General features: G+C 33.7%; 2 protein-coding genes across 4 annotated transcripts in view; both read left to right on the top strand.

Moving 5' to 3' along the window:
• LOC117118279 (AN1-type zinc finger protein 4-like) overlaps nucleotides 1-10,258 on the top strand; it is a 19,197-nt gene extending 8,939 nt beyond the window's left edge. Inside the window, exons 3-9 of the mRNA XM_033262845.1 lie at nucleotides 304-371; nucleotides 1,937-2,126; nucleotides 3,010-3,151; nucleotides 3,469-4,155; nucleotides 4,976-5,027; nucleotides 5,589-5,712; nucleotides 6,585-10,258. Coding sequence (XP_033118736.1) covers nucleotides 304-371; nucleotides 1,937-2,126; nucleotides 3,010-3,151; nucleotides 3,469-4,155; nucleotides 4,976-5,027; nucleotides 5,589-5,712; nucleotides 6,585-6,720 — 1,399 coding nt within the window. The 3' untranslated portion in view covers nucleotides 6,721-10,258. The remainder of the gene's footprint in view (nucleotides 1-303; nucleotides 372-1,936; nucleotides 2,127-3,009; nucleotides 3,152-3,468; nucleotides 4,156-4,975; nucleotides 5,028-5,588; nucleotides 5,713-6,584) is intronic.
• A 1,846-nt stretch (nucleotides 10,259-12,104) lies between these two features.
• Nucleotides 12,105-13,129, top strand: part of LOC117118255 (cell wall protein DAN4-like) — an 18,437-nt gene continuing 17,412 nt past the window's right edge. Inside the window, exon 1 of one of the 3 annotated variants that reach the window (XM_033262822.1) lies at nucleotides 12,105-12,264. The gene's annotated coding sequence lies outside the window, so the exon portion shown is untranslated. The remainder of the gene's footprint in view (nucleotides 12,265-13,129) is intronic. The other 2 variants (XM_033262797.1, XM_033262833.1) reach the window with 2 other exon arrangements.

The raw sequence follows: 13,129 nt of genomic DNA, 5'->3' as shown, positions 1-13,129 counted from the left end.
ATAGGCACATCATGACCATATATAGGCACATCATGACCATATACAGGCACATCATGACCATATATAGGCACATCATGACTATATATGGGCATACAACTGTTTTTTTGTCAAAGAAAATTTGATAGTGTGGACAGATCTTTACTGCATAAAATAAAATATTGAATTGAATAAGCTTTTAGCTCATCACAGATACTGTACAGTATGTGTTTAAGATGGAAGGCATCTTATAATTTAGAGAGAATGTGACAAATTTTGTGATCTCCCATATCTGAATATATTTCATTTGAATTGTTCCTCTTACAGAATAAGTGCCGGCTGTACGTTGAAATTGGTGCTGGCAATGAGGGGTGGTCCCATCAATACCAGGAGGAGTAAGTTTTCAGTACACATGTTTTCATTCTTATATCTTGTATATTTTTATGTATTTTAAATGCGTTAAATCAATGACAGTAATGTGCTTTATGGTAATTATGATTGTAAGGTCAAGAAAAAAATGTATTGTGTTGGTCCAACCCAAATTTTACGAAATTAAGGGTTGGCATTTTATTTTATTTATTTTTTTGACAAGAAACAGTAATTTTTTATGAGCAAGTAAAAGGCTGAAATACCCTGGGCGAGTCTAGGGGCCAGGCTAGCCTGTTTTGCTGGATGGTATGCGATGCGAATCCAAAATTGTTGACATATTATTTGCGTGTTTTCTACTTTTTAGGCATAAACACATATTTTGTTGTTAAAAAAAAAAACATTTCTTACCGACCTACTCAATTTTTGGATTTTTACAAATTGTGGCCAACACAAATTTTTTTTTTTTTTTGGCCTAATGGTGGTTGTATTTATTGCCACCATTGATATGGATGAAATTGTGTACATGTAGTTCTTATACTATGGTAACATTTTTATGTTCACATCACAAATAATATAATCAATATACTTAAAATGATTATAATTACTAATACAATATTAATAATAGTATTAGTAGTTAATTGTTTTTTTTTTTTATTTAAAATTTTTTTTAAATGGACTTATCAAGCATCATTTTATACAGTAGAACCTCGATTTTATGTACGGTACGGGACCAGAGGGCGTACGTAAATCGGGGGATTCGTAAAATAGAGGTTGGGCTAAATTTGTGGTAACCTTTGACCTAATAAACGTTTGTACGAACGAACGATGTTACTTAGGCTAGACCTGGCCTGGGCCTACGAATAAAACCATGGGTTTAGTGTTTTTAATCATCAATTTACGATGTCATAATAAAGTGTTCAAATAAAACCATGTGTCTACTGTATTAATTCATCACTTTATATCTTTTATTTAACTAAAATAAAGAACATGAAAATATTGTAAGACAAAGGTATAACTTGGGAATTCCCCTTCATGCCTATTCTAAACAACAGAGCTGTGGTGTCTTGTTTGGGCCTGTTAAGACAAACTAAAACCATGTGCGCTGCACTGGGCGAGCCAACCAATTAGCGTTCGTGTACGTGAAACAGCAACCATGTGCTATGCACGGGGCGAGCCAACCAATTAGCGTTCGTGTACGAAACTATGTCTACCCAGCTTCGTGTAGAAAATTCGACCAGACGAGTTCTTCCATGGTTTGTCACACGAAGCTAAGGAGGAAAGCAATTATTTTGAGCACCATCGGTAGTTGTTCATCTCACTCAGTTCACATGGTTTTAGATTATAACAACCCGGTATTAGACTCAATCAACGTTGCTGTTTAATGAAAATACGTTGCATTATGGTTTGTTTATTCTTATAGTTTATTGTTATAGTCTTTTTACTTATGGTTGCTCTCAAAAGGGCCGTTTGTTTTGAATATTTTCGGGGTTTTTGATGATGTCATCGTCCATACGAGGCGTACGTAAAACCGAGGGTTCGTATAACTGGGGTACGTAAAAACGAGGTTTTACTGTATTTTTCTTGCTTTCAGTACCAATGGAAGATCCGGCCATCCGAGAAATGGCAGAATACATGGAAGCCAACAAAGATGAAATCTTGGAACGAATCCCTGGTAATCGCCAGGTAACACTTCTAGTTTTTCGTGAGGGTGATCAGCTTAACTTCTTTCGAGTAGTTGACCGCGGAGATGGCACTTTGACACCACTATCAGAGTCCTTAAGGTAGTATTAATTCCTTCTTTGTTATTGGATTTCAATCAATCTATTGTATTTTTTAGTTAACTATATAAGTGTTTTATTTTTTGTGGAAATTAAACCTGGGAATTCTTAATTTTTTTAATTGGTGTCATACCATCAGTGTCTGAAAAGCTAGCACTGATAGCAAAATGTATTTCAAACATTTTGAGTAAATCTGTGTAATAGACCTAAAAATAAATTTATTTGTAACATTTTGTTAATATTATCAAAGTACTTTTATAACTACAGTAAAACCCTAATTAATGGGACACCTTCAGTACCAAAAAGTGTCCCCTGAATACAGGTTAATAATAATAATAATAATAGTGTAGTTTTATATAGCGCAAATATCCATCTAATGTAAGATGCTCATGGCACTTGAAATGTGAACTAGGAACTCGATCAATGACTTTCTTCGCCCCTAAGGGTCCCTTCGTGTCTGTGCTACCTGGTAACCCAGTACCAGCAACTCTCGTCGTCCACCACAGGGGCTGTCTATTCTAGTACACTGGGGTAACCCCCTACTCATCTCGAAGGATGTACTGGGTTCTTTATAGTGCACACGAGCCATTGTATACACTGGGCCTATGGTTTATAGTCCTTATCCGAGGAGACGTTCTACTACCAGAACCATAGGCGAGCGTGCCGTTTGAACCAGCGCCGATATTATGGCTATAGCTTGCGGCGCCCCTGCTAACCGCTCGGCCATTCAACTCACCTAACTATTAGCCATTGTGGTAAAAGATATACTTTCAATCGTTTTGTGGCCAAAAAAGTGTCTCCCAAATAGGGGTGTCCCAAAGGAGTGGGGTTCTACTGTATTATGAACAAAAGCTTAAAACATTCTTTTTATATTCTTGTTTAACAGCGGAGCATCTATGTACAACATGGTTGATGAGGATGACCAGGAACCAGTGCTGTCTCAAGAAACAGTCAAGGAGAATGATGTTACCATGAATAAAATGAAATTGTTAAGAGCCAAGATGGAGAATATGAGTATTTCAAGAAAAGTAAGATCCATTTATTCAAATTTTTGCAATTTGTTTATTTATTTTTTATTTTATTTTGATAGGATTTATGTAGCGCACTTAATTTACATCATTATATTATATGTTACACTTGAATGTTCCCTCTTCCGAAAAAGGTACATAAAAAATTATGATTGCTTCCATTTTTGATTATTATTTTTTCTTTTCACTAAGAAAGAGTACATACAGTTTTGACCCCTAGCAATGTTTTTTTTCTCTCATGAAAATGATGAAAATAATTGATAACCCCTTGAAAAGGTAGGAAATTAGAAATTTATCACTCTCAATTGTTATTTTAGAAACCCAAGACACAACCAAGACCACCATCAGGAGGTCGCCCCAAAAGCGGTTTTCGACGACGGCAGTCAGCTAGTAAAAAGAAGAAGCCAAATCCGGGTACCAAATCATCAATCTTACCTCCGCTTAGTCTATCTCAACCCATAAGTACACAGGTTGCCACTAACAATCATACTTTAACTCACAACGCTCAGTCTATAGAGGGCGCTAGTCATTCACGAGCAGAGAAACGAACTAAACTTCAAAGCCCTGGACTATCTGCTAAAGCATTAGAAAGTTTAAAGGATGTTTGTTTACAGAGGTCATACACGAACCTTGGAACATTGCCAACAAGTTCAAAAAGTGTGTTAGAGGACATGCGTCCAAACACTTCAATGACTTCAAACGTTATTTCCACGTCAAACTTGGATCGCAAAAATTCTAGTATTGGTTCCAAACGTGATCTAAGCACATTAAAGTCAGCGGATGCACGAATGGTAACAGATCTTGTGAACCAAGCCAATAAGGAGGGGAAGATAAATAATATATTGTGTACGACATCAAGAGAGTCGCATACTGGTAAAGGGAGTGGGCACGGTAGAGGGACATCAGGTACAATTTCATTATCACGTGCTATGAACAGTGCAGGAATAGGTAACGCAAGATGCTCAGAAAGAATCGGTACCCCAGAAACACGCAAGTCCTTAATTGTAAGTATTTATATTTACCGTAATTAATCGTATATGCACCTCTGTGTGTCTTTGTAAGTGCCACGCTAAACAGATATGATGTTTTTTTGCTAAGCACTGCCCTCGAACATGGAGAGTACTTAGTTTTATTACACAGCACATTAGCCCCATCAGCACCCGCCCACCAGTTTCAAAACTTAGAATAGATACGCTATTGCAAAACCAATTTTGCAACTCTAATAGGATAGTTGTGAGCTCAACTATTAACACTCTGACCGCCAGGGGTTTGAAAATATTGTATCAACCACCACCAGCCTTTTTAGCGAATTTTGATACATTTCCAAAGCTTGTTGAGAGTGCCTATGTGATCAGATTGACATGTAATGAATACTACAAGAACTACAAATATTTAGTTTTACAATGGTACCAAACACTTTATTCTAATAACAACCTGTGACCTGTAACAGTAAAATAGAAATTACTCACTTTTGGAGGTTCACGCAATTTCGCACAACGAAGATAATCGCGATTTTGTGAAAGTACATCAATACCGCTACACTCAATGTAAACAAACAAATAGTGAAATACTTATGGCCCGTACTGAATATAGCGTTCAATTTGTTAGTACATGTTGGTAATTACCCTATCAATCGGATTCCGTAAAAAAAACCCTGAAACACGGAGATCTCTGTGTCTGTCAGTCAAGCGTTGCGTAACCAAACACGTAGATCTCCGTGTTTGGCAGGCAGAGTGTTAATCATGAAAACACACAAATTATTTAAAGTTAATTTATGTTTATTTAGAGTATGAAAATTAAATAATGTCTATTCTTTTTCTGCAGTCTGCCCATAGTATAAGACACCGATTATCTGGCAGTCGAGATGGCCGAATAGGTAAAGTTATCAAAAATTGGAATTATCTAATATCCTTTTCATTTGGTACTGTTATACATTGTTACCATAGATAATGTTCTTAGATTGTTTCACACTTAATTTGCTAAACTGATGTTGTGTATCGATTTATTCAGAAAATGTAAACAATGTCCAAGGACACAACACAAAGTATGTATGGAAGGAAACTAAGTGAATTAAGTAAACCTGAAGACACAGGGCTGTTAGCATTACCAATTGCGACACCGTTTTTCTACTTTCCACTTTATTCACGCGCAATTTTTTTTTTATGAGAGCTACAAAATTTATGTGATACTAGAATACGGTAATTCCTAAACTGTTTTGCTGGTTGTTTTTAGCTACCAAGACAACAGTACCTAATTAGGTGTTTTGTATTAGTGCTGTAAAATGCAAAGTTTTAAAATGATAGGAGCTACTAAATACATGTGTTAGTAGTTTGATGTTCATGATCTCTATTTATAATGTAGGTACATAGAATCAAACCAGTGTTTAACTTTGCTAGGAAAATGAATGAAAAACTGTTGATTTTTTTCTTGCTTGCAGTTTCCCCAATACATCGATTACCACCGGTTTCAAAGCCACCTTTAACATCCAACAAGAAAAAGACAAGTAAAAGGTGCTTTCTGTGCAACAAGAAAACAGGCCTTGCCTCCAGCTACAAGTGCAGGTGAGGCCATTTTACAATTTGTAAGACAAAATGATCGATAAATCTAGAACAGTCACTCCATAAAGTGCATACCTCAGCCCTATACCTGAACACCAACAATACACAGGCTGTGTATGATAGGTGATTCCATCGCCTATCATGTAATTAAATTTATTGTAGTTATTATTATTGTTGTTATAATAATAATAATAATCCGTTGGCAACGACTTCCATGAGACAATTGACAGGGGCGGATCCAGAGACTGTCTCTTATACACATCTAGATGTGTATAAGAGATATATATATATATATTTTTATAATGTATTTATACTGCTAGTCCATGTTTCCCCCATTGCTTGGAGAGCCACTCAGACAGTAATTAATTTTACTTTTTGGTAATCCTGCCGGCTCTTGGGGGAAATATGAATTTTCTGAATATTTTACTGTATTTTTATGATAAAAAACAAAAAGGCGAAATAAATGAAATGAATGAAATGAAAAACGTTTGGCCCTGTGGTTGACTACTGAAGAATGTGCAGATGCTTTTTGAAGTGTGTATTGAGGCACATTATTTTCTTGAGTGCTGCAGCTTACCCTAGAGAAATTAATGGAATCACGATTCCATTATTTTCTTTTGTGGTTGAGGATAAAAATCGAATTTCTGTGACCTTGTCCTTTGACCTTTTCTTTCCTAAAAATTGAATGGTGTCTGATTTATATGTACCATTCTATGAAATTTTTTGATGATCCATTATTAGTTTTTGCATAATTACGCTAACAGAGAGACTGCGGTAAATACATAACCTCCTTTGGCGGCGGTAATAAAAATATTACAAAAACTGTTATTGTTAATTATTATGTATTTGAAATTTAATATTTGTTTTTCTACTAGGTGTGGTCGTAACTTTTGTGCCAGTCATCGCTACGCTGAAGTACATAGCTGCGGTTATGATTACAAAAGCGAGGGACGCAAATTGTTGGAGCAGAGTAATCCAATGGTTACCGCCCCTAAGCTACCCAAGATATAGTCACCAAGCGAGGGCAGTACATGTGAATCTACTTAGCTACTGAAATTTTAGGATTCTACACCATAAAAATTCTTGCAATTATTATTAATCTTTATGAAAGTTTTTTATGCAAATTTATTTTTCTGACGTGTCTGCTTGCTGACACTTGCATTTTTTATTGCTGATATTGTTAACTGTTTTTCAATACTTGAATAATTATCAGGATGTTCTTATGTACATTAAGAGAAATTCTTGCTGTTAAACAGTCTCCTATTTGTGTAGAATTAAAAATTATGGAAATCAAAAATATTGTTGAGAAGGTATTTACACTTTTTTTTTTTACTTTTTCCATAATATTGATCACCAAATTATTAATGTAATTCCCTTTTAAATAATTTAAAACATAATTAAATTATATTAAAATTAATTATTTGGTAATTACTAAAAATCACTGTGGTGTTAATAACTAATTGTCTAAAAAATGCAAAACATTTTTTTTTAGTTTAAAAAATATTTTAGAGTAAGTGAATATGATTTTTAATTACTTGGAGAAAATGTTATTTGACCACAAAAATCAAGGAATGTTTGAGGGTTCTGTATTGACCATTTTCGCGAAATTTGAAATGAAAATTTTTGATAACCTGGCAACTGTCACTGATGGACTATCGGAGACCTAGCATTTCGCTCTGTGTAGTTACCATCATAAATTAAATCAATGATAAAACTAAATTACTAACGAGCACAAATATTTTAAAACGGAAAAAAACGAAATGTTTATATTAAAAACAAGTCAAAGACTTAAAAAGCTATTTCAAAGATTAATTATACAGTAATTAGCGTATAATCGTTTCTGTTGTCTACTGCTTCTATAGCAGGTCTAGTGGCGCTAACCGCTGGGCAGTGCTCTATTTGTAACTAGCCACCTTCTCAGGCTAGGCTGTTGGAAGTCCCCCAGTGAGTTGCGAGACGTTGGTGGCGCTGTTTTAAAATATATCCAATAAAATTGTCTATAGTCAAGTAATTTGATAGGTTATTAATTTTCTTCTTGATTATTGTGGAATGAGATTATCAATATTATTTCGTGTTGATTAATATTAATTGAATTTGGTAATAATTATTATGGTAACAAAGTACTTTGGAATTGTGTTACATCCTTCTTATGTTCTTTTGAGAATGGGATTTAAATTTAAATATAATTACTTATAAATATTTATTATTTGTACCATCTACCCAAAATAATTATGGACAGAGATTTAAATTTCAACTTTCCAAAATTTAAAATCGGTGCTGAATAGCGAAATCTTCCAGAAATTGATGTGGATATTTTGCTTGTTAGAATTTTTTTAATTGGTGTTGAATTGTAGCTAATTATGTATGCATATTGTAGATAATTATGTATGCATTAGTGTATCATTTTTATTTGAATAATGTGCAATATACGATTTTGAAATTTTAGATTTGGAAGCAAAAGTTGATGTCATAGGTTTATGATATTCCAACTATTTCTTTGATATTTTAGGTTCAAAAATGTAAACAATATTTTGAGACTTTTACAATAGAGAAATGTAAGAGTCTTTCTCATTCCGAAATAATTATGTAACCTCATGAACCTTTTAAAGTTTATTAGCATGAACCTACCTTTGCTGTTGCAAAATTATAAATTATGGATGTACTATTAAAGATGTATTGCCCCTTGAAAAATACAAAAATGCGTAAATAATTATGAAATTACTTCATTTTGCAGTAACAAATTGTTAACTTGAGCATAACAATTATTGAATTTAAAAATATTTTCTATGATTTTTATATTAGATAATGATAATAAAACTAATGAAACACTTCCAGTGAACGTTTTTCGATAATATGATGGGTAAACATTTTTTAATTACACTAATTTTTGCTCATTTTTATTTTACTTCAAAATGGGAAAGGTAATTTCGGAAAATAATTTTTATTATTTTTCTGCTATTTTGCATGAGACAATACATCTTTAAATATTTTATAGAAGTGTATTGGGTTTATATAGAAATATTTCTTATTCAAGATTTAACTTTATTATAAATGTTATTAATTACATATTAATTGTTATTGTTAACATGATTCTTGATTTTTGATGTGTGAAATTCAATTTTCAGTTAACTGTGGGTGTAAAAAATCAAGTTTTGGTAGATTCATGTGTTTACATACTTCAATGCTGTACCTTTTTTAAAAAGGACAATTTCTTGATGCTTTTTGTGCCAAAACCACATAAATTAATTTGTTTATTTGTGGCATTATTATGGCAGGGGTCCCTAGTTGGAAGAAATTCATTCCTGGAGATCTTGTTAAATGACCTTTCTTAACCCACTTGAATTTTATTGCTGTGCATGATGCAACCCGTTGGCAACGACTTCCATGAGACAATTGACAGGGGCGGATCCAGAGACGTCCGAAAGTGTGGCCGATCGATACAACACTGCTGTAGGGAGTCCAGAGGATTTCCTTCACCAAATTGTTGTTTTCTAGGCACCCGAAAATATCCTCCGAGGCATTTTGGAAGGTCAAATATTTCTTTTTACTTCTTTCCCTTTTTTTTTTTTACTTTCCAAAAGGGGCGGGGGAAAGGGCCGGTCCGACCCCTTCTCTAAATCCACCCCTGATTAATAGTGAAGTGGTAAAAACATACAAATATTATGAATTTGCGGGAGATTCTTGCTTGCAGGAGTGCGGGAGTCCATCCCGACTTCCTGGAGACTTGGGCGTGGGACCCCTTTTATGGTTCGATGTTATGTAAGGTGACATTTACACAGTTTTTTGGGGGTTTTTTTTATTACAAACTGCTCGAGTATTTGATAGAAGAACTAGCAAACTGTATTTACAACCCAACTTTTAGGATTAGATTAATACATTTTATTTATATTCGATTTCAGTAATTCATTTTACATTCTAAAATGTAGTCTAATTTTTAAAATGGAAATTTTAATCGAAAGAGGATTTAAATTGATTGAGTTTATTGTTCAAAAAAAAAATAGTCTTAGAATAAATGTGTACAAAAGGGATAGTAAATGATTAATTCACTTATCTATACCAGGGATAAAATTTAATTTCATATGACTTTATTTTAACAAGAAAATGGCTGGTAATATTGCTCAGAGAAACTATCTTTAACCTCACCCATAGAGTGGGTTAACCAGCTGATGAATTCTAGCCTTTATTGAATAACTCATTCAAATTGTTACAGAAACGAATGAATGCTAATGCTGTTATAGCATTTTGTTGATTTTAAGACCAAGCAGTTATTAATCACATTGTGCATAGAGACCTGCTGCTGGTAATAATTTCTCATTGCTTTAATATCAACTTCAAGTAATTGTTAAGGATTAAATCTTTTGCTATAGAGAATGATTGCCACTGATGCTTTTGTTTTTTTTATTTTAGGAAAAATGTACGAAGAAATTGTGCTTAATGTTCTGAAGATTATATTTATTATTACTTTTAATTTTGTACATAATTTCCGAAATGTCACTCAAATCAAGACATGAATTAAAGTCATTGGAATAAATAACAAATTGATTATGCATTCCTTTGCATTTGAAATTAATCTTTTTTTTAATGAGGTAGTTCTTGAAATAGAGTCATACTTAGCCTTAATTTAATTTGACAATTCGACAATTATGATTGATGTACTGCATATGTGTATATGTATATATGGTTTGTGAGACATGCAGTTCTTAGAAACAAATTATTTTCGATCAGTTCTATATCAGCACACCATCTCATAATTATTCACCAACTGTAGAGGGCGTTTAATAAAACTCGTGACGTCAAAAAGGAATATAATATTTATTTGACATTTCAATTTAACATCAGTCAGTGGCAGCACACAAGAAAGTGGCGCAGTCACTATTGAACAAAGAGGAAAACAACATACAAAACCGACATGGAACACACATAGGCTAATTGAAGTTCATTCTATTGGAAAAGCTATCTGTGACCTTTTTTAAATAGGGTGCGGTAATATTTTGCAGCTCTGTGTCAGTAAGGAAAATAAAGTTCTTCGTTATTTTTATTTGAACTTTCAACTTAGCAATGCTGTATATACAGATTTGACCTACATCAAGTATATATTTGTTCATTTTTTAAATGTTAGGTTAATTCTTAACAGTTTGTAACGGTTGTCATTTCTGTCTTCTTGACAGCCAACTCTGTGGATTATTGCTTGACGACGAGTAACAGCGTATACGATGTCCATTGGTGTCTTTTTTCGTAAGCGGACTTTCCTTAACTGATATTGTTTCAACTTGTTCCAAGACACGTTCCGTTGCGACACATTTGGTCGTCCTGATGATGCCCCCCTTATTAGGGGTTTTACTGTATATGAAATGGCATTGTCTAATGTTAATATAATAACAAATAAAAATGCTTTCAAATTGTTTTTTAATTATTACCAACATTATTTCATTAAAGGATTTTTAAATTGTGCTGACCTGATTTACTCTATTTGTATAAGGTATACATTATTCCCCCTAAAATTTTGTGTGGTACTGTATGTGAATTATAATTACGTATCAGTAACCGCTATTAGCCCTGTATGAAACAAACAATATTATTGTTCAGGTAAGTTTAATAATACTGTACGGTATAAATGATCAGTTTTTTTTTTTAATGTTTGAAATTCACCATAAATAATGCGTGCCACAAAACATAAATATCAAACTTCTAAATATAGAACACCTTGTGCTTATTCGACTGGTTCATTTCGTTAAGTACGAATTTTCGTTGAGTATTATTTTCATTCGACTGGTTCGTGTTAATAGACTTAGTTGACAACGAAAATTAACGTAACCAGAATGCGTTAATCAGCGTTAAGTTATGCACGTGACCAAAAAAATATGGCCGATTGGTCAGTTTAACAACAAACATTTGCGTTAATGTAATTTAGATTAAATTTCAGAAAATAAAAATTATAATAATTACCCACATTGAAGTCAAAAAATAATTGGAGGCTAACAGAATTCAAAAACTGGATGAAAATATTTTTTACGAAAAACCCATAGTGCCACAATCTGACGCAGCCTTGATTACGCAGCGTGTATCGCGGTAACATATGCAGCCATTTTGTTTTGTCGAGTATTACTAAAATTATAACAAAGATTGAGATTTTTTAATGTCCAGGCTAGACACTCGGGATATCCCAGTTATCTAGTCATCATGGACTGATTCGTCATATGATAAAACAAATATTGTCATGTTGACCGACACCGTGGTAATCGTTAGGTCGCGAACTAACAAAGCCACAAAGTGTGTTAAGTCCTTTGCTTACAAACATAATACCACTCACAACACAAAAGATTGCCATTCTTTTCAACTTTCTAAAAGACCTTCAGTTTTCTTTCGAGCCCTAATTTTACGTCACAATCGTGGTTTCATACCCGCATGCACTCAAAGAGTTCAGACGTTCTATTGAATCGGTGTTGAATGGTTGGAAATATACTGGACGTCTATGGTAACGATACTGTATAGCAGTTTTAATGTAGGATATTATTCCCTCTATTTTTTTTAACAGAAAACAACCAAACATTACTAGTAAGTAAATATTTATTATAATGAAATTTAACTATTTGCAAGTCGCTGCTGCTGGCTTACACATTGTGAAAGAGTGCTTGCTTGCGATAAGGTCATAATCGTAGTGCTGTATTTAGAGGCCTGTGTTTTACACCAATATTTATGATAGGTTTATATACCGTAGATAGTCTATATAGCTTAGAATCAGACTAAAGGCTTGCATGGAATCGGTCGAAAGGAAGTTATATTTTTCAAAATAATATATGTAGTCACTATAGTTGATGTCCGTTGACATTCATATTAGGTAGGCCTTTACATCCAGTGAATATTACCGGTACGAGACTTACAGTGAGTGAACATGGCACACTGTCCCCTTCTATCAACATTCTATAAAGATGAGGTTAATCGTCACATAATTAAGAGCCTAAAATGTAGCTGCAAAAATCTATTAGTTAAATTGAATCTTCTATACTGTATATAAACGAGTGGAAGAGTGCTTGTTTACACCAATGTAACGAAACGAATGCACAGGTATTTTTGAGCAACTTTTTGCCTTTGTAGAGTACAATTCGGGCATATCTAATTTACGATTATGATTTCAATACATGTTGATTCAATACATTAAAACACACAAGAATAGAAAAGCATGCACTTGGTTTAGGTTTCTGAACAAGCGTTTTCGTCTCTTCCGCAAAAGCCCTACAGTGGCCTAAAGGAGAGGTACCTGCATAAGTTATCGTAACTTACGAGAACCTAATTAAAATTCATGAATTATAGGTTATATGCCTGCTGTATTAAGTTGTTCCAAATGTCAAATAACGTATTACAGGGGCGGATCCAGATGTCCAAAAAAGGGGGGGGGGCGGGGGAGACGACCGAGAAACAA

This window comes from Anneissia japonica, unplaced genomic scaffold, assembly GCF_011630105.1.
Source record: "Anneissia japonica isolate Jap-2015-1 unplaced genomic scaffold, ASM1163010v1 scaffold288173_len209237_cov177, whole genome shotgun sequence".
Taxonomy (NCBI): domain Eukaryota; kingdom Metazoa; phylum Echinodermata; class Crinoidea; order Comatulida; family Comatulidae; genus Anneissia; species Anneissia japonica.
This window is presented reverse-complemented; position numbering and strand designations above follow the sequence as displayed.